The sequence below is a fragment of the Lutzomyia longipalpis genome, chromosome 1, assembly GCF_024334085.1.
Source record: "Lutzomyia longipalpis isolate SR_M1_2022 chromosome 1, ASM2433408v1".
Lineage (NCBI taxonomy): Eukaryota > Metazoa > Arthropoda > Insecta > Diptera > Psychodidae > Lutzomyia > Lutzomyia longipalpis.
Genome location: NC_074707.1, coordinates 32,599,477 through 32,624,753, shown reverse-complemented (window position 1 = coordinate 32,624,753; position 25,277 = coordinate 32,599,477). Strand labels below are relative to the sequence as shown.

At 36.2% G+C, this 25,277-nt stretch overlaps 3 protein-coding genes across 6 annotated transcripts in view; 1 reads left to right on the top strand and 2 right to left on the bottom strand.

The window, feature by feature from the left end:
* Positions 1–910: 910 nt before the first annotated feature.
* On the top strand, positions 911–14,117 carry LOC129785961 (sorting nexin-13-like). Its single transcript, XM_055820660.1, has 9 exons — positions 911–1,132; positions 1,211–1,317; positions 1,663–2,068; positions 2,140–2,351; positions 8,716–8,874; positions 8,937–9,220; positions 10,006–11,187; positions 12,997–13,212; positions 13,290–14,117. The coding sequence occupies exons 1-9, from the start codon at positions 1,020–1,022 to the stop codon at positions 13,938–13,940; spliced, it is 3,330 nt and encodes a 1,109-aa protein (XP_055676635.1). The 5' UTR covers positions 911–1,019; the 3' UTR covers positions 13,941–14,117.
* Positions 4,300–6,710, bottom strand: LOC129786018 (protein Pixie). The gene is made up of 4 exons (XM_055820776.1): positions 6,600–6,710; positions 6,157–6,374; positions 4,755–6,082; positions 4,300–4,693 (listed from the first exon to the last, which is right to left on the bottom strand). The coding sequence occupies exons 2-4, from the start codon at positions 6,367–6,369 to the stop codon at positions 4,408–4,410; spliced, it is 1,827 nt and encodes a 608-aa protein (XP_055676751.1). The 5' UTR covers positions 6,370–6,374; positions 6,600–6,710; the 3' UTR covers positions 4,300–4,407.
* Positions 14,118–20,543: 6,426 nt separating the features above from the next.
* Positions 20,544–25,277, bottom strand: part of LOC129786044 (zinc finger protein rotund-like) — a 33,020-nt gene continuing 28,286 nt past the window's right edge. Inside the window, exons 2-3 of one of the 4 annotated variants that reach the window (XR_008750086.1) lie at positions 22,736–24,298; positions 20,544–21,127 (exon numbers count right to left, since the gene is read on the bottom strand). Coding sequence is in view for 1 of the 4 variants with exons in the window: in XM_055820836.1 (XP_055676811.1) it covers positions 23,078–24,298 (1,221 nt within the window). In the remaining 3 variants the exon portion in view is untranslated. Of the gene's footprint in view, positions 24,299–25,277 lie in introns of all 4 variants that reach the window. The other 3 variants (XR_008750084.1, XR_008750085.1, XM_055820836.1) reach the window with 3 other exon arrangements.

Sequence of the window (25,277 nt, the reverse complement as noted above, 5' to 3'; positions counted from 1 at the left end):
ACTTGGTATGAGCACGTTTCAGACAACCCACATTCCAAAACTGGTGGTGAAAAATTTTTGATCCGGCCGGCCTGCCGGGGTCTGGCCCGAACTTTGCCTTATAGCTCGAGAACGGCAACAAATAGAGACTTCCGGTTTGAAGTTTTCTATAGAAATGTGGGTGTAAATTTTCATTTTTTCACATTTTCAAAATCCAAGATGGCCGCCGTCCGCCATTTTGAACTACCGTCAACCACTTCCCTTATAGCTAGAGGTCTGAAATTTTAGTATGTTGTAGGGCTCAGTGAAACGTTTTCATTGATAATTCATACTTGAAAATCGGTCAAGCGGTTTAGCAAATATGGCGGCCTGAAGCAAAAAGTGTTATTTCTATATATCTCGAGAACCGCTTGACCGATTTTGCTCATCTTAGTATCAAATTAAAGGTTTTATAAAACTCTACAACTTTCTAGAACATTAGAATCCTGTAAAACCATTCCTTCACGACAAAAAACGCGAAAAACTGTTTTGGTAAAACAAAAAGCCGCCATTTTGTGTTCTGGAGGTGACCTTGAAAATTATTGAAATTTATGTTAATTTATAGCCTGTTTTAATACCTTTCCAAAACTAGTCAAAAATTTTCTGTAGATCTTATAGAACCAGAGATATGATTATTTTTATCCATCACATTGCCGAATTTTACAAAAAAATCAAATTTGTCTACTAATTCTGCTCATAAATCGCATTACAACGCATAAACAAACTTCTACACGTGTGGGACACCAACTCTAATAACTGGACGCGTTATGATTGACTTTCATTTTCTTTTTGCATTTTACGTAAACCTCCATGAAAATACGTTACAAAATCTCAACATGCCGTTAAAATTCAAATGAGAACCAATTCGGAAAATTTCGTGGCGAATTCCGGAATGTATTCCCCGGAAAAGTAAAGTTTGTCAATATTTTGATTGCTCGAACCTCTTGCGAGCTACAATTTATTTTATTTTCCGTGAAAAACTAATGCCGTGAGCGTGGAAAATGGAAGTGAAATACTTAAGCTGGAGCCTGGTAATCCTGGGCCTCTCAATGAATCTCCTGGGACTCTTCTGGTGGGCTGCAATTGTATTCGGGAGCATCGCCTTCATTTTAGGGTTAGAAAGACAAATTAATTTGAGGCAGAAAAATGCCCTTTTTTGTGCTTTTAAACTAATTATCGGCATCAATTCTAGATTTGTAGCCGTTCTATACTTACAGCATGAGCACATGGACAAGTTCCTACAGAATGACATTCGAAATCCTCTCCAGGAGACTAAAATGCCTCTTGGCCTGAACCTTGGTAATGACGACTGAATGTTTTCTCAAAAATTTATTGTTATTTTACTATCAAATTTTCCCTTAATTTTCTTTTACTCTGCATGTATTTTATCGTACGTTTATTTGTCATTCTGTGCATGAATGTTGTTGCCTCGATGTTTGAACTGCCAACGCCAGGCAGAGCGGGAGAGTTAAAAAATGTTAATTAATGTTGCAGTTTGCGACAAAAAGCCCATAATGTTGATTGCACCGGATATAAAAATACAGACAGAGTCAAGGAAAGTTAAGAGTCACGTGGATAGTCGTAAGAAGAGTCTCATTGATACGGGATTTGAAATTCTTTTCAAAAAACACGCAAAACACCCAGATGGGGGCTCTGGGAAAGGATCAGCAGCACCGCACGAGGAGCAGAAACTGTGGAAGCCCTTCGAGAATATCAAGATTTATACGGAAAGGAGGAAATCCTACGATTGCTCCCATTCGCAACATTCGCAATCACATCAAACAGAGACTCCTGTTGCTGTTGGGGAGGATGTTTCAGTACTCAATACTCCGTCAAAGTCCTCATCAAAAGCCAACTCATCTCCGCATAAAAACAAAAAGACCGTCCTTAGTGGGAATAAACAAGTCGACGTACTCCTTCACACAATCATTGACTACATTATCAGGGACTTTATAGACTCCTGGTTCTGCTCCCTGTCCGAAGACAAAGAGTTCAGTGAAGTGAGAGTTCGAAACTCAATTGAAGAGTTTGTCACAAACATTTGCATGCGGTGAGATTAATTCATGTTTCTTTTAAAGAATTTCTCACAATTCTAACGTGAAATTCTCTTCAATTTAACAGCATTAAAGGCACTCAGTGGCTACCATTGATCACCACCAAACTTGTGGACGATTTGGCCACTCATACGAAGCTATATCGTCTGGCGCAGCAATCAGTGGCTGCAACTAATGCTGATGATCCCAAATCCAGACTCTCCGACAAGTTGTCTCCGCAGCGAAGCAACAGACATCATCGACGCAATAAGAGTGAAACGGACCTCACTTGGCATCTCGGTGAGTACCATTTTGTATTATTTTAACAATTCTTTCACAAACGGGGCGTGGTCAGGGAAGGTGTTTGTGTGTCTAAACACCCCTAAGTTCAGAAAATTTAGGCTTTAGAAGTCAAAAGAAATTATTTTCATGTAGAAAATTATATTTAAAAATTAGAAGGGTAATTTCAAACGTAATAAAAAGACAAAATACGTTAGAAAAATCGTCAAACATTTGAAAAAAACGTCAGATGATAAAAAGCATTCAACGTTAGGAAATAATCATCAAAAATGTCAAATGTTAGAAAATAATCGTTGAACGTTAAAAAAGAATCATCTAACGTTAGAAAAATATCATTAAACGCTTAAAAAGAATTGTTAAACGTTTTTAAATCCTTCAACGTAAAAATAGAACCATCAAACGTTAGAAAAGGAAAATCACAAGTTAAAACAAAAACGTTACAAATTCATTCAACATTAAAAAATAATTGTTAATCTGTCAGTTTTATTGCATATGTCTAATATTATTGAAATGAAACGTCAAACGTTTAAAAATCGCCCAAAAGTTAGAATCGAATCGTCCAACGATAGAGAAATTGTCAAATGTTCTAAGAGGGCTGCTAAATGTTATAAGTCTCAGACATTAAAGCGAACGTCAAACGTACAAAAAAAACATCAAAACTTAGGAACGTTACGTTAGAAAAAAAAAGTCAAACTGTCTGACTAATAAATCAATGAGGAATGTTATAAAAGAATTGTCAAACGTCAGAGCAAAAACGTTAAAGGTTAGAAAAGAATCGGTAGATGTTAGAAAAGAAACATCAAACATTAGAAAACAAACATCAAATCTTTAAATCGTCCTAACGTTACAAAAATAGTTAAACAATTTATGTCAAATGAGAGAAACTAATCGTAAAACAATAAAAAGGATTTTCTAGACGTAAAATAGAACAATCTAATCAAAAAGTTATCAAATGTTTCAAAGAAACCTCAGACGTTAAAACAGACGTCAAATGATTGAAAAGAAACGACAAAGTTCTCCACAATAAGCTTACTTTAGCTGCACTGGATTGGAATCTGAACGTCAAAATTAACAAAAAAAAACTCATCTTAAAGTTATAAAAGAATCGCCACACTTTCACTCTTTCAGGTCCGCGAGTAATCTAGCGATTTGATTGAACTAAAAATAATTTTTATGAGTTCCTTTGAGTCTTTGGGTCAGCGTATGACCCAATGTACCTGAAAGGGTTAAAAAATTCGTAAAAAAAAATATCAAAAAAGCTTTCAAATATATTAGAAAAAGCCTCAGTCAAGTATTAAAGTGAATGTTAAATGTTAGAAAAAAAACGTCAAACTATCTGACATACAGACTAGTTCAAACGTCAAAAATCAATATCCAAAAATGTCAAAATTTTGTTTAAAAATCTGAAATCGTTTTATATTCTTTTTAAACTTCTTTAACACTTGGAGGATCGAGGTTTCTATCCTCAAAACTTTTATCTTCACTTTCTCCTAAAAGAAAATATTTTTCCAAGTTTTCTTTCGACAATCTTGAACTAATGGAACTTCCCTACACACAGATGTAGAAATTATCACGATATTTTTAAGAGATTTTATTCTGTGACGATTTAAAAAATGTCGAATTGGCCACAGTGGCCAGCATATCCTCCAAGGGTTAAATTAAAAGAAAAGAACTCCTAAAGTTTTGAAGAGATTTTCTGGCTACACCCCTACTTCCTCGGTAGTACAGTGATCAGTATCCCCTTATGCCCAATAAAAAAACAATTTTTTTCGCATCGATATCCATCGAATGCATTATTCTTTCTTTATTTTTTTTATTTATTTTAAAGACGCATTATTTTTCACAAAAATGTATACAAAGGTTAAAATATTTTAAAGAATATTTTTTTTTTCATTGTGTCTGGAGGGAATATTCTCTCCACGCAAAAAAAATTACAATAGTCTACACCTCGCGACCAATTTGAAAATTTACTGTGAAAGATTTTTTTTAGAGGGGGAGAAGAAAAAACAACTAATCGGCTTGGCATGGGGGGAGGGGGGGGAGCAGAGTAGAGGGTTTAGGGTTCTTCGAGGAAGAAGTATTGACCCGCTTTCTTCTGTTCCGTATCCTTGACGGAGTTGCTTTTGTTGATGCGTGGCCTAAAGTTGTTGGGATCGCGCCGGAATGTGATCTCAAGCAGCTCCAGGAACTTATTCATGCCATTGAGGAGGGATTGTGGGGTGTGGGCCGTTGTATTGATGGAGGGTCGTCCCTCGAAGACGATCACACGGTCAGCCATGTAGGTTGCCATGATGAAATCGTGCTCCACCACAAAGCCCGTCTTCTTGGCGTGCAGAATAAACCTAAAAAGAGAAGGAGGAGAGATTAGTTGATGAAACAACGGAAATTCCTGAGTTTTCTTACTTCTTGATGACTTTTGCGGCAATGAGACGCTGTTCAGAGTCCAAATAGGCGGAGGGTTCGTCAATGAGGTACACATCAGCTGGTTTTCCCAGGCAAATGGTCAATGCGACTCGCTGCAATTCTCCTCCGGACAAATCCTGCACATTCTGATCCATAATATCCTCAATCTTCAGCGGTTTCATCACGTCCGCCACGAATTGCGGATGCACGTAGGCGTCGCGAATCTTCTCACCCAGCAAATGCCGAACATGCCCCTGATGCCGTGGGGAGATTTTCTGTGGCTTGTAGGAGATGTTGAGAACAGGAAGCTTCCCGGAACCCTCATCGGGTTCCAAATTTCCAGCCAGCATGCGAATGAAGGTGGTTTTCCCGGTTCCATTCTCACCGAGAAGGACGAGAATCTCCGAATCGCTGAATTGTCCCTGTTCCACGGTCAAATTGAACTCTCCCAGGGATTTCATCATCTTCGGGTAGATGTAGTGGTTCATACGCTTAATTTCCTCCGTTGCTGATTCGGAAACTTTGAATGTGAGCGATTCCGTGCGGAAGCGCATATTCTCCGTGGGTACAAAGCCATCCAGGAAGATGTTGATGCCCTCACGAACGGAGAAGGGCATCGTGATGACGCCATAGCATCCGGGGACGCCGTACAAGCAGCAAATGAAGTCCGAAAGGTAGTCAAGAACGGACAAATCGTGTTCCACGACAATGATAAATTTATCCGGACTAATGAGCATCCGGATGCACTGAGCAGCATTGAGACGCTGTCTCACGTCCAGGTAGGAGGATGGCTCGTCAAACATGAAGATATCCCCATCCTGGATGCACACCATGGCAATGGCGAAGCGCTGAAGTTCCCCACCGGACAAAGCGGAAATTTCTCTTTCAGTAATCTTGAGAAGATCCAGCTGTGTGGCAATTTCATGACGATTCTTTCGCTCATCCTTGCGCTCCAGGAGCTCCGTAACAGTCCCCTTGACGGCTTTGGGAATCTGATCAACGTACTGTGGCTTAATCAGTGCCTTCAGACTGTCCTCGAGGACTTTTGTGAAGTAGTTCTGCAACTCCGACCCGCGGAAGTAAGCCAGGATCTCTGTCCAATCGGGTGGATCATTGTATCGTCCAAGATTGGGCTTCAGCTTCCCCGCAAGGATCTTCAGTGCCGTGGACTTGCCAATTCCATTCTGCCCGACGAGCCCCAAAACTTCGCCAGGACGGGGAATTGGTAGCCGGTGGAGTTTGAAGGAGTTCTTTGAGTAGCGATGCGTGGTGTGCTGATCGAGATTGCTGGGGATGTTGATGATCATAATTGCATCAAAGGGGCATTTCTGCAACAAAAAACAAATGACAGCTCATCAGCAAACAGCTGGAACTCCTCAAAGCCCATCCCTCTTTGACTCACCTTCACGCAGATACCGCATCCTATGCACAATTCCTCCGACAACGCAGCAATCTTCGAATTGGGGGTCACTTCGATGCACAACTTCCCCATCCGGACAACAGGGCAGCACTTCTTGCACTCCTGTCGGCATCTCTTGGGTTTGCACTTGTCCGAGCTGACGATGGCAATACGAGTCTGCTTGGTAGTCTCCTCCGCGGATTTACTTCGCGACATTTCTTCTGCAAAGAATCCCCAAAAAAAAATTTACTTCAGATTTTGCCCTAAATTCACGTCCGGAAACAATCGCGACGTGACAGAAATTAACCTCACTTTTCCCAAAAAATGAAAATATCTCATCGAAAAATCAATTTCACAACTTTAGAAAATTCCCGGGAAAGAAAATTGATACTCTGCCCCTTGAATGACTGTTTGGGGGCATGCAAAGGGGGCTAATTGGCAATTACCTGGTGTTTTTCCACGTAAAATCTGGAGAAAGGCGCTCGCTGCGTGTCAACCTCAATTACAGAAGGGTCCCGCAGTAACACACACGTTGAAGGAAGCCGCAAGATTTTTTGCGGCCAAGAAACACGAAAATTTTCGGCGCAGTGTTTGAATTTGTGCGGAAATTAAAATATTTTTCGTATTTTTCTTATAAAAAATGTTTTTTTTTGGGGCTCTTAAAGTTACTGGGAATGCTTAAAGGGGCCAAGGAGCTTCAGTAAAAATTAAGGGGCGCAATTAGCCGTTTTTTTTTAGCGAAATTTGTACAAATTTTTCTGATGCGGATTTTGAACATTTTTAACTGGAGGTGCTAGTCGACGTGGCGTCGCGTCCTAATCATGAAAATCGGATTTTTCCCAGAATACAAAATAAAGCGAATTGTAAGAAAAGAAAGGAAAGAAAAGAATTTTAACACTCGGAGGACTTTACTGGTACTTGCTATGTACCAAATTGAACCTTAAAATCGTCACAAAATAAAATCTATTGGACTAATCTCGATGAATTTAGCATCTATGTGTAGGGAATTTTAATTACTTTAAGATAGCAGAAAGAAAATCTCGAGAAAAGTCTTTTCTTTGGATGATAATTCAGGTCAAAGTCAGAATTCAACGCGGAGGATCAAATTGGTAGTTATTACCAGTCAAAATCTCATACATTTTTGCCGTGGTTTTAAGGTTATGTTTCCCCATATTTCCCAAATAAAGTACTCTTGTTCACTTTTCCTCGGTGAAGATCATTAATATGGACTAATTTTATTGCCGGAAGTGACTAAAATGTTACTTTAAGAATCAAAGTTTGTGATGATTTAGGCGCAATAATAAATTATGCAAAATTGTAGCTAAAAAAGTCGTTTGAATTGGCAATTTTGCATCGATTCTACGCAATTTTTTTTCAGTGACGATTTTTTCAATTAAATATTTAGTAATTAGGTGTAGGAATGCTTGAAGAATATCAAGAATTAGTGAAACTTTCGATACTCGTTCAATAAACTGATTAATAATTAATTATTGAGCATATTTTATCAGCTGGTAGTTATTACCAATTTGATCCTCCGCCTTGTGCCAAACGTTGGGTCCTCCAAGTGTTAATAGAATCAATCCCAAAGGTTTGAATTTGGTGCCCTAAATGTAGTGAAAATGAGATGGATGACATGCTATTTCTCTGCGATTTTCTCACTCGCACGTCTGTGACACTGTTTCACTCGCATGATTATTTTTTCTCAATTTTCTCGCATTTTTAGGCAAATTTTCCAGCAAAATGTGATTTTGAAAAATCTTACAGTATTTTGACATTTTATTTCTTTCTCTAATCGGTTTTTTAAGGAAAATTATATTTCCAGGGCTCTCTAGATTTTTCAGATGTTTTTCTGGAACAACAAACTCTTTATTTTCTTGTAAAAAGGACAATAAAACGATTAAAAAACACCATCTGTCAGAATCTTACAACTTTTAGGTCGTTATTAAAGAAGATAAAAATTTTTTATCAGAATCGACCCCAAACTTTCGGAATCTTATAACATTTTATTACAAAGAAAAAAATCGCGAATATTTAGGATTCTGTTAAGAATATTTTCTTTTCTTATAATTTTTCAGAATTTAAGATATTTTTTTGATATCCTCAAAATACCAAAAATAAAAATTACAAATTTTTACAAAGAATACCAAAAATAAAAATCCTAAATTCTGAAAAATTATAAGAAAAGAAAGTATTCTTAACAGAATCTACCTAAATATTCGCGATTTTTTCTTAAAATAAATGTTGCTTCAGAAACATTTTTCTTTTTTCATTTATCCTTTTAAGAAGAAAGGTGCAGAATTACGTTAGAAATGTTTGAAGTTTTGTAAATAATATAAATTAATTATTAATTATTTTGTTAACAAAATGTTTATTTTTTAAGAATCCTTTTTGAAAATTTTCAGAAAATTTAACTTCAATTTTTTTTTAACAAGAAGTTCTAAAAGTAGAGTCAAATGGACAAATCCTGGTTTGAAAAAACAACTATGAAAAGAACATTTTGTCCACTTTCACGATTTTCATTAAATCCTTAACATAAGATTTTTCTCATTTCCATTGTTGCAGGTAATGCAGCAGTTCAGAAAAATGTTGCAAATTCAAAGTTCTACACAAAGACAATCGACGAGCAAACGCTCCTGGACCCGGAGTTGAAGCTCCTGCATGCATTCTTTGATCACTGTGGCACCTTTCAGAAGGAATGCCTCAATGAGGATGATCTTGAGGGTTAGAAGATCCTTCCCAAAAGCTCTTTTAGCTGAAAAATTAATTATAAACCTTTTTATTAGACTACTTGACGCATATCATGGAAACAGTGCTCTACTTCACACTCCCAGAGGAGGATTTTGCATGCCTTCCACTTCGGACATTCCTCTGCACCTTGCTGGCTAATGTTGTGGTGAAACCGGCTCTGGAAATGCTCGCTGATCCGGATTTTATGAATCTTCAAGTTGCAAGATTATTCAATAAGGAACCACCTCCTGGGGAATTCCTACTGAAACTCATCCGACAATGCACAGATTTGTCGGAATTGCGAGCCTGCAGGCAACTTATAACGAAAGAAATGGATCTGGTAGGAAATTTCAAAAAGTTCTTATTCAATCAATGATCAGTTTATCTGCCGAATTATTTATTTATTTTTGCTGTTTATTCTGACGAATAATCACAATATTTCCAAAGATCTGAATATTCTCATTTTCAGCTAAAATTTAGTACTTCTTCGGCTTGAATTTACTACTTTCTCGGTTTGAATTTACTGTTTTTTAAGTAATATTTTTTTTCGATTGAATTCAGAACTTTTTCAGTTAGAATTTAGTATATTTTTAGCTAAAATTAAGTATGTTTTCGACTAGAATTAAGTTGTTTTCATTATTAAGATTGAATTTTCATAAAGTACTAAATTCCTGTAGAAATAATTGGTACTAAATTCTAACCAAAAACATAGTAAATTATAGTTGAAAAACTATACAGAATGCAATGGGAAAAAGTACTAAAATTTAAGCCTATAAAGTACTAAATTGAATATCACTTATTTGACTAGTATTTAGTACTATTTAATACTTTTTAATACCCTTTAGTAATTTTTAGTACTCTTTAGTACTTTTTAATACCCCTTTGTAATTTTTAGTACTCTTTAGTACTTTTTTAGTACCTTTTAGTACTCGTTAGTACTTTTTAGTACTCTTGGGTACTTTTTTGGTACTATTGGGTACTTTTTAGAACACTTTAGTACTCTTTTTACGTCTGCTGAATATTTTGATTTCTTTCACTAAACATACGAATTATGCGAATATTTTCATTCAGATAAACACCCCTTTTTAAACACCCCACGATGCATTAAAAGAATTTATCTTGCAGAAATACCGAGATCCCAATTATGCAGCTGAATTGGCCAGCTTGAAGTATGCCCAGAAGCTAATAGACTTAAGGATAAGCTACATTCAGAATAATAAATTAACAACTAATCGCTCCGAGAGGGAGAAACTCTCCTCAACTCTGCCAATTCTTAGTTTAGATGATCTCCTGACAAAGGAGCTGGCACTCTCGTACTACTTAGACTACCTGAGTATTCTCAATCTGCAGAAGTACGTAATTTTCTACCTCACAGCCCAAGAGTGGCGAATTACCACAACGCAGACCCTGGCGGATTTGCAAACGAATAAAATAAAGAGTCCTCGAGAAGAGGTCTTTAAGGGCATGAGGGAGAAAGCGTACAGCCTGTATCGGGAGTACCTCATCCCACCATCCACAAATTGCCTGACTGTTGATCCGGGGCTTGTGGAAGTACTCAATATCAAACTTAAGGACACATCAGTCCCACCGGAATGTATGTGGTTTGACTCAATCTGCAAGTTTGTCTATGAAAAGCTTAAGAATGAGGATATCTTCCTGGCGAATTTCTACCACAGTTCGGCCTACAAGAAGCTCCTGCTGGAACTTGATGTTCTGGGGCATAATCAGGAAGTTCTTGACGTTGATCTGCAGGGATCGAATGTTGAGAGTGGGAGTGATAATAATTCCGGCGATATTGCCTTCGATGATGACGACAACACGGAAGATGAGAAGATTGAGATTACAACGGCGGGGAAGGGTGATCCAAACCCGGATATTCGTATTACAACGGTTGACAAGGAAATCATCGGGATGAGCTATGATCTGTCAGTCCTGCCCTTTGTTACGCAGAATGATGGAGCAAACTTCAAGCATTCTCGCTCTCATAGTGATTGTACGGGAATTGTGGCGAGTATGCCTGAGGTGCAGGATCCTCTGAGGGAGGGAGTCCTGCAGCGAAGAAGAGAGGATCCTGCGCCAGTTGTAGGAGATTTCCTTGACGTGAAGACAGCTGAGAGGAAATCCTCGTTTGAGAGCGAAAAAGGCAAACTTACAGCTAAAATCATTCAGACTGCTCTCATCAGCGATGGCCTGTATGCTGTTTACGCTGTCCAGGTGTCCGTTGTGGAGGAGAATCACCACAAAAGCTGGCACATCTACAGAAGATACTCCAAATTCCTCGAACTAAAGAAGATTTTGCAGAAAAAGGTAAAAATGAAAAAAAAAATGTAGGGGGAAATGGGGCAAAATGTTAGAAAATCAAGACCAAACATCTCCAATGGGCTTGATTCAGCGACCAAGAAACCCTTGAAATCATTGAATTTTGTACTGAAATTTCAAGATTTCAAGCAAATTTCAAGGGTTTCTTGGTCGCTGAATAAGGCCCAATATCTCAGTAAATATTATTTCGTAATTGTTCTAATTTAGTCAAAAGGTACCTTTTATAACTCTAACTAAGCCTATAAAGTTTTATAATAATTGATCTAATATTTTGAGATTTATTTAAAAAACAAATTTTTCAAATTTCAAAGTTACTTTGACCTTTCATTTCAATATCGTATTTTGGCGTATTTCTCAGTAATTTTTTTGATCCAAATGCATTTTTTGATAGAGTAACTATTGCTGAACACGAATCTAGTCTAAATTTTCCGAAAAAATTTTCCGGGTTTTCCCGTAGAACACTGACACTAAAAAGTACCACTTGGGGCAAAATGTTAGAAACCGTTTTTAAGGCTATTAACTTTTTTTTTGTTTATTTATTTTATTTTTTTCCAGTCGGCACACTTAATACTTATAATTTAGCATGTTATATTACTCGCTATTACTAATATAAAATTATTTAAGAAATAAAAAGTGCAATTTCATAAATTTTTAATTTTTTTTATTTTTTGTGTTTTTTTTATTAAAAAATTTTTCTAATTGTTACACAAATATCTTATTATCAGCTTTTATAGTGTCTAGATGAAATAAATCCATAAAATTGAAATTTAAGGCCAAAAAACGCAAACTAACATTTTGCCCCATGATTTTTGGAACAGGCAAATGTGCAAGGGTTTGGAAAATGGCCTGAAAATGCATTTTCCCGTTAAGATAGAAAATAATCGTCTGAGACAAAGTTGTAGCCCGGAAAATTTCCTATAAGATAGTCGTCATGAGAAAACTCAAATATTTTCTGGAAAATCAGTAAAAAGTTTCTCCCAAAAAACTAACAAATTGCCCCATGTCCCCCTACTGGTAAGCTGACCAAGCTTACGAGAGCTGTGTTTCTTTCAGTGTATCAATAGATCCATAGATTTTCATAATTTTTTTTTATTTGAAAGATCTTCAAGTCAGCTATAACATCAAAAAATGAAAAAAATATATATATATCGCCATTTTCGAAAAATTCGAGTTCGAAATTTGCGAAAACTTTGTTTTCGATTTTAGCGCCCATTGCGGTCATTTCTCGAAGTTACTATGCTCTAGACATTTGAAGGGTTTCACGAAACCTTTAATTTGCAGTTGAGTTGATAAAAATCGGACTTGTAGATCCCGAAATATGACATGTCAAAGTTGGAACTGAAGATTTTCAAAATGGCGACATAAATTAAAAATTTTTTTTTTAATAAAAAGATGTTATAGTAGGCTATAATATATCGAAATTTGTAGAAAATCAATAATGGCGTTTTCGAGATATTCATCGAAAACTCATCGAAAATTTTGTTTTTGATTTTTGGCCCCCTAGCGGTCACTTCTGAAACTTCAGATGTTCTTGAGTGTTGTAGGGTTTGTTGAGATCTTTCATTTGAGCCCGAGTTGATCAAAATCGGTCAATCCGTTTTCGAGTTATCGTCGATTTTCGATGAAAAATTGTGGCGGCCATATTGACTAAACGGCTTGACCGATTTTCGAAAATGAGTTTGAGCCCGATCTGACGACTTTCGATTTTGCTCGGTATACACAGAAGCTGTGTCTGAAAAAAACACAGCTAAAAAGAAATTTGTTTAAAAAAAAAAGTAACGAATTTCTGGTTTTTAGTTTCCGGGATTGGGGAAGTTGCCATTTCCGGCGAAGAAAGCATTCCAGAATACTCAGAGAACCGTCCTTGAGCATCGAATGACGATCCTCAATCAATTTCTCCGTGAAATTTGCACCAAAGCCCAAGGGAATGATGACATGAATGCAATAATCCGGGATTTCCTGGAGCCAGATACCAATGACAAGAGGATGCAGGGTGGTCCAGTCATCAGGACGGTGAGTAAATATTTAATTAATTTTTTATAGGGAGTTTGTTGGTGAACAGTTCTTGAGAACTTCTGCAAATCCTCTAGATTGAGAGCTTGGTGAACCCCTTGAAAACGGGTATGAGGACTATTCGGAACATGCCGGATAATCTCGTTGGGGGCTTAGCGAAGATTTTCCTTGGGCGGGGTTCTCTGAAGGAACAACCACCCTTCATGGGTGTAACGTCAGCAATTCAACTCGAATCCTCCGAATACCCAGCCCTGGCATCAGCTCTAAATCTCCTCGATGAGGTGTTTGATCTACAAATGCGCTCTCAGTGGCTCCGTAGGGGGATAATCAATCGCCTCCTGGGGGCTCCCTGGGTGAGCAGTGCGGCAAATAAGAAAATCATTCAGGGCGCCAAAAATCTCATTGAGGTGGACAAGATTGAGCTTCTCCTGTCCAGTGTGCTCAATAGTATTTGGCCAGATGGGAAGCAAGCGCGCAAGAGTGTCCCGCGGGAGGACAACACGAAGCTGAGGACGCGAATGGCAGCAAAGATCGCCCTCTTTGCCCTCCTGTCGGACGATCTTAAGCACGTTGTGGGGTCAGAGACCACACGATCGGGCCTTCTGAACTTCTTCTCAATGTGGCAACACAAGACCCTCAATCTGCGGCTTGTTCTTGTCCTCCTCAATGATGTATTGACTCTTCTCTATCAGACGGACAGTATGACAAAGCATGTCGATAGACAGTGATTTTTTTTTAATTCGTGATTTTTTTTATTAGAGCTTTTTTGCACTCATTTGTCCTTTCTTCATTTAAAAGAAGAAAACGAAAGAAAGAAAATAATTCAAAGGAGCACGTATTAAGGTGACAAGAATGAGATTTAGTTGAGAAGAAAGAATAAATAAATTAATAAGATGGTATTTAAATTGATCATTTTGAATGATTTTGCCTAATTTTCTATTTAAGTTGTTTTAGTATTGGATGCTGGGAGTGATTTTTGACTCAATTCCTCAACCAGGTAATGTGAACAAGAGGTTGCTAAGTGGTGAAAATTGAAACAAAACAGGAAATATTTTTATAGATTTTCTTACAGCTCTTAGATGTTTTATATTCTGATTTTTATAAAGAACTTTGAAATTCAGCTCAAATTTTTCATAGCTCTGAAAGAAATGGACTTAATGGATGAAGCCAACAAATAAAATAAATCCCAAAAAAGATACACTCACTCAAAAATTTAAAATATGTACTAAAAACAATAAAAATTCAAATATAGGAAAATTTTAGTAAAAAAATCGGAATGGACATTCTACGGAATTTTAATAGATAAATGTTTTTGGTTTTTCTTTGAAAGGAGAGGATATGGTACTACTTAAAGGACCCGAAAGAAATATTGGTATTTATTTTATTTAGAAATCACTAAATTAAGGGGTCTACCCTAAGGACGTATATCTAGTCTAGCTTTACTCCTTTTACAGTGATTATGTATGTGACAATACGGTGAAATTCATTAATTGGGCAGTTTATATTAAGTTTTCTTTATTATATAGATTACTAATCTTAATATATACTTAATTACTTTTTTAAGTTTTTTTAAACGAAAGTTAAGATTTCTTATGTCGCTGACTCGGGCTAAATGTATATTTTTCGAAGATTTTTCATGATCGTCTTTGAGCATCGAAATCCATAAAAATCTTCGAAAAATATGCATTTAGCCCTATTCAGTCTGAATTAAGAAATCTTAACTTTCACTTAAAAATACTTTTAAAAAACTTGAGTTTTTCTTAAGAAAATTTTAAAAATCATACGGTTGTCTGACTAGTGAAATATAAAGAAGATTAAATGAGTAGTTACAAATTTCTCTTATTAGCTGAAAGTGTGCTACAACACATTGTAACATTCAAATACTTAGGCGTTCACATTCCTACAGCTGATCTTTATTTCACTATCAACCTGATCCTATAACATCCTCTGATACCACCACCTCAAATCACCACACAAACACATCATACATCAAAAGCACAGCAAATAAGAATCATCATAAAGTTGAATATGCTGCAAATTCACAAGCCAAGGAATTCATGATCAGCTTATCTAGGTCTTTAGAACTTCTACAATAAATAGAAGGATACATAGTGTTGCGTACTTACCTGCGGGCAAGCAGGGATTATAAAATATAATTCACATCCTCGTCGCCACTTATTGCGTACTCACCGAGTAGAATGTTGTACGTCCCGCTAAAGTAGATCTCTACTATAGTTCAACTAATTCACTGCAGTTTATTGTAAGAGTTCACTTAATGCTAATGTGCTCATCGAGCCAGTCGGCACTAGACTCATAGATTTATGGAGGTTTTATATAAAATGAACCCGCACCTGCAATATCGATACCCTTATGATCAGTTCAGAAAAGTTTGGAACCAGTCAGTAAAAGGAACGTCTTAACACTTTCAGCAACGTTTCGGTTTATTTAAAACCATACATCCATATTATGTATAGTGTCTGGTTTCAAATAAACCGAAAAGTCGCTGAAAGAGTCAGAACATTTGTTTTTTGACTGCCTCTGAGAAAGAAAAAACTTAATTCTAGTTTACTCTTCAAAAAAAAAAAAAAGATTTTAGGCTGTTAAGGCCAAAAGGGGGGTTCTGGTAAACTCACCTGTAATATATGTGACGTTTAACATCTTGCAGAGTTGATTTATATTGAATTGAGGTAATTTTGTTCACCTGAATGTCCGGTGAGGAGAACAAAAAAATTTCCTTCTATTGGTTTTTCCGGTTTTTCGCATGAAATTTTCCTTGTCTGTGTTGCTTTGTTTGGTATTGAAATTTTGTTCCTTAATTTTGGTACACGTTTTTCTTGCAATTTTGTATTAATTTGTCATAGTTCCTCTTTCCAGTCTACTCTGTTTTGGTTTTTTCTCGGGTTTTTTCTTATGTCATATATCGAGGGTTGGAAAATATACTATGCTACATGTCCCATTTAAAATGTACAGAACTTAGCCTAGTATATTTTCCAACCCTCGATAAGATAATTTTATTTTATGAAAAATTTGTGACTTTTTATTCGCCAATTGCGTAAACATAGGTTACTTCTTTATGTCTTCTAATAATTTTTAGTAGGTATTAATAGTTGTGTGTTTAATATTTCTTTCCGCTTGTTAATGCGTATTTTTTTGCATTTAGGCTTTCAATTAATCAGTTTAAATTTTCCAAATTTGCTTAATTATTTATTCATAAAAGATGTGTGTATTTCTTGCCCTTTAAAACGATACTCAGCGCGACCTTAGTTTGTGGAGATGGCGATTGAGCAGCCCCTAAAGGCTTTTTTATGCAAAGTTTTCTCTCTCTTTGGCAATCGTATATGGTTGATTAATTCCCATAAAAAGAATATTGATTGGTGTACATTAATAATTTGCATTCGAATGAGAATGGGATGGATGGATGTGGTGGACGGAGTGTTGGGTTCTCAGGTGTGCGAAATACAAATTGTTTCCTCTTCTGAATTCATGAATCAAATGGCTTATCGGACGGAGAGAAATGGTGGAATTCATGCATATTTAGTGGTTTCTACTATTACATTTAATTAAATAGTGATGTCCCGGGTGATCATCATTTCTTTAATGGGTCATCTATGGAGATCAGTGTGAGGTGTAGCCCCAATTTTGGACGCGACCGGAGGCCGAAAAAGGCGCCGACGTTGGGGCACAGAAAGACATCTCGCGCGATCATTTTGTGTAATCTCCCCAGCTATTCCAGTGTGCTGTAAAACATTATAACACACAAAAGAGAATCCCATCGTGGTGATCAACAGCATCGATTAATCACTGCTGGGAGTCATAAGTGTCGTTTCTAGTTTTCAAATTGTATAAATATTTCGGCGGTTTTTCTCCGTCACAGGTAGGTATATATAAAACTATCCTCCCATTGCCTTATCACGCAGCTCACACGGCATTTTTCACTCTTCCTCCGCGTTTCCTCTCGCAACTCCCACCGCGCCCCACTGCCCGCCCATCCTTCGCAACATAGGCTCTGTGAGCTTTTGTGGTATCGACACAATATGGGCATGTATTAATCAAACGATACAACTTGATTAGCATAAATTGATGCTCAATCGCTGGTGTCCACAACACACCAACCCAAACCACCCAAAAAAAAACATTTTTAAAGAGAAAGATGGGACTTTAGCCCATGTCCTCGCGTAGTAAACCATAATTTGCGGATATGGGACTCCCCCGTGGACGGAACTGAAAGATTGTTCGCACATCTCTGGGTTGAGATGTTGAGAAAACCACGACCCGAAGCGATGATACTCATCGATAAGCAATTTGATGAGAAGACTTTTTTTTGTTGCTTCGCTTCTCTGTTGCTTCTCTTTTTTTTTTCGATTGTTTAACCTTCACCTGCTACACCAAAAACCAAGTTTGAATAAATTCTGTGTGTGAATGTGGCAACGTAAGAAAAAACAACAAGAAGTTAGCCAAAAAATGAGGCACGTCACTACCAAAGCGCAGAAATCCCACAATTTACCGGTTTTCTCGCTTCTTCGCAAAAAAGATTAATTCGACGTATATTTAAATTAATTATGCAATATTAATTAGTCTTATTGGCTCTCTTCTTCTCCCATGTCTGTGTATTAAGCCATGAAAGGAAAATATCAAAATAGTCAATTGTGCAAAATTTGGCTGTTTGTCACCAGAAGAAATCCATACGATGTATGACATAATTTATGGGATGACGGCCTAAATATAGAAATAATTTCTTAAAATTATAAAATGCATCATTGGGTCGTATTCTGCGACCAAGAAATCTTTGAAATGTCAAGAATTTGTACTGAAATTTCAAGGATTTCTTGGTCGCAGAAGACGATCCATTTATTAACAAATATAATGTTTTAAGATTTTTCACAAAATTGTTTTATAAGAATAGTGCGATCAGTTGAATTTTGTCAAAAACCTTTCTTTTGCTCATGAAATTGAGCGTGAGAATTAAAAATTTTATAAAAATTATCATGGTAGTGAGAGAAATCCCAGTATCTACTTACCATACACATAGAAATCACTGAAAAGAAAATTCCTTGCATTACACGAATTTTAAAAATAATGTGTTTCATTTTATGTGATTGGATTTCCTTGCGGTACCCTGCGAAGTCGATTATTATCTTAATAGTCACCGATTTCTTTAATGAAGAATAGAGGTCCCAATACTGAGCTTTGGGGTATATCGTGCTTAATACCGAGAGGAGCGCTGGTGCGAGGTCCGACAATCACCTGTTGAGTTCTATTAAATAGATAGGATTTCAGGACGATGTGGTATCTCTCTGTAGACAAGCTTCTAGTTTATATGCCAATGTAACATGATTTGCCGTGTCAAACGCCTTTGTTAGGTCAAGGAATATGGCAGAAACGTGGAAATCCTCACTGAGTATGGTAAAAATATCATTCAAAACAGTTGGGATTTCGTCCTCGGTACCGAGGCCATTCCTAAATCCAAACTGCTCATTATTTAGTAGAGAAAAAGAATTAAGGAGTCGTACATGCTCTTACAGTTTTTCAAAAATGTTAGAAAAGTCATAGACCAGCAATATGATTGCATATATAAAAATAATTTTTCTTATAGGGTCGTAAATGGACGTATACGGGTACAGTGGAGCCAAATTTCTAACGACTTGAAAATTATCAAGAACAAAAATGAAAACTTTATTACATAGATGATATCATTTCAAATACTGGGAAATATTTTAATATCTGCATTACAGCCTATCGAACACCACCGAGTCTCGAACCCACCCTTATGCTCCAGAAATTCAGTATCCTCTTTTACAATTGCAGCGTAATAAAGCATAAATTTGTTTACAAAAATCATTACATTTTTGTTGTCGCCTAATTCTTCCAGTTGCATCAAAATGCAATATGTTTTTCGTAAAAATTCTGTTTAGCATTTTTTTTGTAATACAATCTTTTTGTTGATTTGTAATTAGAACTACATTAAATTGATTTTCACTTGGATTGAAACATTTTTCTTCTTTTTCAATGTTTTTTCGTATAAATCTCTAACCTTTCATCGTTTTCAACTTGCAGAGTGATAAGTACATCCTCGGAGGTGATGATCAATCTTTAATAAATTTCAGGTCATCTTCACCAGAAAATTCGTTTACTCATTATCTTTTTTGAATAACATCAAACTTAATTTCGTGTCCATGTTTTCCTTGAACTATACAATTATTTATTCTATTTTGGAATAATTGATTTCTTTTATTAAAAAAAAAGCTTTAGCCAAAGAATCCAAGATTTACCAGGAATGCTTCGTATGAGACTCACTAATACTAATACACGCGCTGAACGCATGTGTCATTCCTGGTAAAATCTTGGATTCCTTGCTTTAGCGTACTCATGAATAAATTCCCAGATAACGCTTCGAGTTTGATAAACTTTACCTAAATAACCGCCAAGATGATCTTCCCAGGCTATTTCGCAAAAATATTCAAGAAAAATTTATCAGCATTTCGAAAAATTTGCAAAAATTTTTTAATTTGTAGAGGGGCGACCGTGGGTGATGAATTGGATATTTTAAAAAACGGATTTTCGGTCTTATTCTCGGATAATTAGATTTTATTCCCGGCCTTTTTGTTTTTTCTTGACGTGGTTAATTTTGTCTATTACTTGTAAGAAAATAATGTCATGTAGGTCGTTTTGAGTCTTAATCATCTTTTATATTGTTGTAGGCCCTGAAGAAGGACTCAAACAGTCCGAAACGTTGGCCGGGAATAAAATCTAATTATCCGAGAATAAGACCGAAAATCCGTTTTTTAAAATATCCAATTTGCAAAAAGCCTTTTTAAGGAACAAAAATAAATTAAAAATCAAAATTGTTCGAAATGGATTAAATTTATTTGAGTAATTGAGCAATAATGAAAAAAAAATTACTTAAAGAAAGTTCAAAAACTGCATGACCTAAAAACTATTGATTTATTCTTAAACATTTCTTTGGCTGAGAAATATTATTTTTAAATTTTTTATTATAGTTAATGAACAATTTCTAGGAGGCGAAAAATGAATGAACTAATAATGTTATTTTATTAAAAATAAAACTGTTTTAATGAATTATGTTGTTAATAAATAAATCATTTCACTTACCTTTTTATTTATTTTTAATCATTCTTAGAATATTTTTATTTATAATATTCTCAAACGGTTCACGATATTCACGATCTCAAACATGGACGTCTCACAAATCGAACCTATTGAGATCAAAATTATTCGTTCTCGTTGTTCTGTCTGTAACCCTTAAAAAGAAAAATTTTAAAAGAACCGAAAAACCAAAACACATTCAAACTTATTTTCAAAAAAAAATCTCATTTTATGTGTAAAATTATTTTTATTCACTGTTCCTCTTTTTCCTTCAAATTTATGATTTCCTTAAAATGTATTTACAAAAAGAAATTTTTTATTACATAATTTAATGTACCTTCTGACATTTTTTTGCGTCAATATTTCCATTTTCAAATATATATTTATTTGTATACCTAAATTGGGAAAGAATTAATAAAATAGTTTACATTTTCTTTATTTATATATTATCCAGACAAAATGAGAACCTATAAACTTATATTATCTGAGAGAAGTAAACTTATATAGAAAGGAAGTATCCAACAGCAGATTAAGATTACTTAAAAAAAAAGAAATAGGTATCTAATGTTTACAAATAATACAAAAATTCAATAAATTCATGGATCTATTTAAAATGTAATTATTTTTACATTTTGTAATTCACTTTTATTTTATTGTTAAGAAATAAGAATTATAACATTTTTTACTATTGAGGACTTTATCATTTTTTTCCCTCCGAAATGACTTTGATGTAAATTCACTGGATCTTTGTTTCTTCAATTTTCTTTTTTGTTTAATATAAATTCTCAAAGAATATTTGAGATTGATATTCCTGTAAAGTCGAAAAAATAAAATAAATTGGAATTAAAAGAAAGCAATAAATATAAAAATATAGAGAAGAATTCAATCAAAATCATCTCAAATGGTCACAGACTTGATTGCTCGATTGTATGTTTACTCTCATTGAGATTTTTGCTTTAACGGGGCCTATATTTTTATTTTTCTTTTTTAATTTTTCTTCTCAGCTCATTCCCCATTAAACCTCTGCCTATTTGGGCGCTTTTTAAGTAACTAAAAGTTTCTTTCTATTAAGTTATATTGAAATAGATTTTAACTAGATGTACCTTCCTAAATTTTATCCACTATGTAACTTTTTACACACTCCTCTCTCTCTATCCTTTCTTAAATTGTCATTGTTTTCTTTTCATTAACTACTTATTACATTTTTCTTTACGTAAGAATATCTTTAAACCACATGACATTATGCAAAATTTGCACAAAAAAGCACACACAGAGAAAAAGTTTCCATAATAAAGACTTTTAAGGGTAATGAATGTTTTCTCTTGCTATTCGTTGGTAGAGGCGCTACAGTCAGAGAAATTTTCAATATAAAACTTTAGAGGTAAATTATTAGAAAAAACAAGATGAATGATTTGAAAATAAAATAGTTATTGAGTCAATAGGAACTTCTAGTCTAGGTTAGACCTAGGACCACTTCGGTTATGTTTGAATTATTTTTCTAACTGAACTACAATGAATTGAATGTTTTTATTTTTAGCTTTTACATAAAAATTAAACATTATTTCTAGTAAAAATTTTCAAGAAGCCTAGCTAGAAATCTATTCAAGTGATTTTAGATTTCTTTTAATTTAAAAGACTTGACATTTCTTGACATTAGACGTTTGACGGTTCCTTTTTAACGTCTGAAGTTTCTTTTATTTTAATGTTTAATGTTTTTTTTTAATGTTTGAAAATTCCCTTTCTTGTTTCTTGTAATTTTGAGCATGTAATAACTTTTTGAACCTTAAAAGGAAAACTCTGAACTTCCTGAACTATCCAAACACCTAAAACGGAAGGGAAAATATAACTAAAATATCGCACAAAAGAAAAGAATCCTTTTCAACCTGTAAGAATTTATAGCTGCCTAACTAGGTTTAGAACTAAAACCAATTCGTTTATACTAAAATTTGTGCTGCTTCTTAGAATAAATTTTAAATGACGATAAAGAATTTTTCTTTATTTTCAAATACTTTTCCCCTTCCTAATAAAGTCTTTCAGCAGTGTGAAAAGAACTCTCACACTTATTTTTCTCTGTGTATCTTTTGTGCAAATTCAACTTTTTGCTTCAAATTTCAAATTAAAAAATCCATGAGAAGAATATCCATGAAAACTTGTAAAAAAATTCAAACACATTTAGAAATTAAGAAAATATGTTTAATAATTTTCTTTTGGAAAGTTTTCCTTCAAATTCGTATACAAATGATTTGTTTTGTTGGAAATTCAATTAAAGAAATAAAATATTCTTCACCAATGAATATTCTTCTCAGTTTATGATTTTTTCTTCTTTTTTAAATTTTGAAATTTTCACTTTTTAAAGGAGAAAGTTCTCCTTGAATTTTTTTTGCCATTTTTTTATATAAGAAAATACAGAATTTCTAACCTTACATACCGATATTAGATTTTATACCTCGTATAAAAATTGCGAATCCAGACTTCTTGTCCTGACGGAGGAAGGTTGTCTGAAATTCAAATGGATTCTTGCATCCACACTGTCACGTGGTCCCCGCGGTTGGGGGGACTCCTCGTCCCAGGGGGTGCGTGCTCGAGTTTTTTTTTTGTTGTTGTGTTGAGATCGCCACCGTCTCGCGCAATTCGAGGGTGTTTGTGGAGGGGTGGGGGTGGGGAAGGGGGTTCACAAAATGCACAGCATTTACCCGTTTGTTTTTTATGTGGCGACACCACTAGGCGGCGGGGAGAATCACCACGTCGCAGCTAGCCGGCGCTACTGTCCTTTATCCTTGCCAACACCCACCCCGATCCCCAGAAGATGCTCCCCAGCCATCAGGCCAGCCGGTCCACCCGGTTGATGGGCGTAGTTGCGAATCTGGTGCAGGGAAATCAGCTGATTGGGAAAACTAGCGCCGGCATTTTGATTGACATTCTTATTCTGGAAGCTGATGGCGTCATATATGTAGGGCCGCTGGGTGAGCTGATGATGATGCCCCAGGGAATTGAGGTGGGGTGTCATGGAGTTGATGGGTGTAAAGGCGGAATTGCTGGTGGTCTTTGTGTCGTAGCTGGCGCCAGTGGGTGCAGCGGATGGCGTTGAGGCGGCAGGTGGGTTCTGCGTAGCAGCAATATGACTACCACCACTGCTGCCGCTTGTGGCGAGATTTGCGGCTCCCTGACGACTGGCTATCACGAGATCCTCCCCATCCTCGGTGGTCCCATTGAGGTTTCGATGGTGCTCAAGGAGGGTTCGATGGTGCAGATGATCCCCAGCTGCTGCTCCCGCTGCTGCGTGCTGCATCACAAAGTCATACTGGTTCTGTTGCTGCTGTTGCATTGCCTCCGCCAGGCTTGCCGCTGAATCGGGGCTCACCTTGGGCCAGTAGGGGTGATCTGTGGCCGTGGCAGCCACCGTAAGGGGTGTGTTTGACATGGCTGAAGCCAGGTTTCGACTATTCAGCCCCAAACCGGCGAGTCCTGCAATTGGCGGCCTCTTATCCGTCCTTTCGGCATGCTTTTGCATGTGCTTCGAGAGGTAGGTTTCCTGTGTGTAGGACTTGCCACAGTACTGGCAAATGTGTGTCTTGAGGTGCTTTGACTCCTTGTGCTTGGGGATGTGCTCCAGCAAGGATGGTTCGTCGGAGAAGCACTTGTAGCATGAGTTGCACTTGTAGGGCTTATCCGTTTGGTGGCAGCGCGAATGCGACTGGAGGTTGCTGAGCTGCGAAAAGGCTTTTTGGCAGCCTGGATGGCGACACTTGTAGGGCTTGTCACCCGTGTGCGTCCGGATGTGCTGCTGCAGGTGCGAAAGCTGCGTGAATTTGCGCTGGCAGATCTCGCAGCGGTACGGCTTGATGCCCAGGTGGATGCGGGTGTGCTGCGACAGGTAGCTGGAATTGGCGAATGCCTTTGCGCACTGGGAGCACTTGTATGGCTTTGCTTCACGCATGTGGATCTGCGTGTGCAGCTGGAGGTCCGCTTTCGAGCCGAAAATCTGCAAAAAGCAAAAGTACAGAAAAATCCAATTAATCACCCAGCAAATTGCCATCAATACCGGTGATTGTATCAATTTCAGGGTTGCAAAGGTGTGTGCACCTCCCTCTGTCCAATACGTGAATTATATACAATTTTATGCAATAAATAAATGTGGAAAATAGGGGAGATTGGGGTGAAATAAATCATGCAGAGAGTTTCGATAGAGAATTTGTCTTAAATATCTTTTAAAAATCTTCATCAAAATGTTTAGAGAATCAATGAAATTTCAACAAGGGGTATTTATCTGAGTGAAAATCTTCGGATTATTCGTAGAGAGTCGAATTTTTTATTAATATTCAGATTATTTGAAGAGATTTAATTATTCGTCAAGATTCAGATTGTTCGGATTCGGAATTATTCGTTAAAATTCAAATTATCCACAAAATTCGAACTATTCGTTGAGAAAATTCAGATTATTCTTCAAAATTTTAATTATTCGTTAAGATTCAAACTATTTGTCAAGAATTCTAATTATTCGCCAAGATTCGGATTATTCAGACTATTTGCTAAGATTCAGATTAATTATTAAGGAAATTCAGATTATTCGATATGATTCAGACTATTCGTTGAGATTTGAATTATTTGTCGAAATTCAGATTATTCTCAAAATTCGAACTATTCGTCAAGAAAATTCAGATTATTCGTCGAGATTCGGATTATTCGGCAAGATATGGATGATTCGCTAAAATATTTCAAATATTCGCCAGATGAACACCCCTTGAATTTCAAGCTCTAAACCTTTATTTATTAACTTAGGCTTTTTTTTTCAAGCTTTCAACTGACACAGTAGAAAAACAAATATCTCGAATAATCCATTATTGCAAATCCTATTCAAATTCAAAGTTTCAAAATCAACATGACGATAAATTAAAAAATAATATTCGCACAAATGCCACACACAAATCTATTGAAAATATACCCTAATCACATGGCCAGAA

Coding starts and splice junctions, on each gene's coding strand:
- LOC129786018 (XM_055820776.1), bottom strand. CDS start 6,369: ATGTCGCGAAGTAAATCCGCGGAGGAGACTACCAAGCAGACTCGTATT. Junction 6,083..6,156: donor GATGCGGTATCTGCGTGAAG/GTGAGTCAAAGA, acceptor TTTTTGTTGCAG/AAATGCCCCTTTGATGCAAT. Junction 4,694..4,754: donor GCCGCAAAAGTCATCAAGAA/GTAAGAAAACTC, acceptor TTCTCTTTTTAG/GTTTATTCTGCACGCCAAGA.
- LOC129785961 (XM_055820660.1), top strand. CDS start 1,020: ATGGAAGTGAAATACTTAAGCTGGAGCCTGGTAATCCTGGGCCTCTCA. Junction 2,069..2,139: donor GTCACAAACATTTGCATGCG/GTGAGATTAATT, acceptor TCAATTTAACAG/CATTAAAGGCACTCAGTGGC. Junction 13,213..13,289: donor GTGGTCCAGTCATCAGGACG/GTGAGTAAATAT, acceptor CAAATCCTCTAG/ATTGAGAGCTTGGTGAACCC.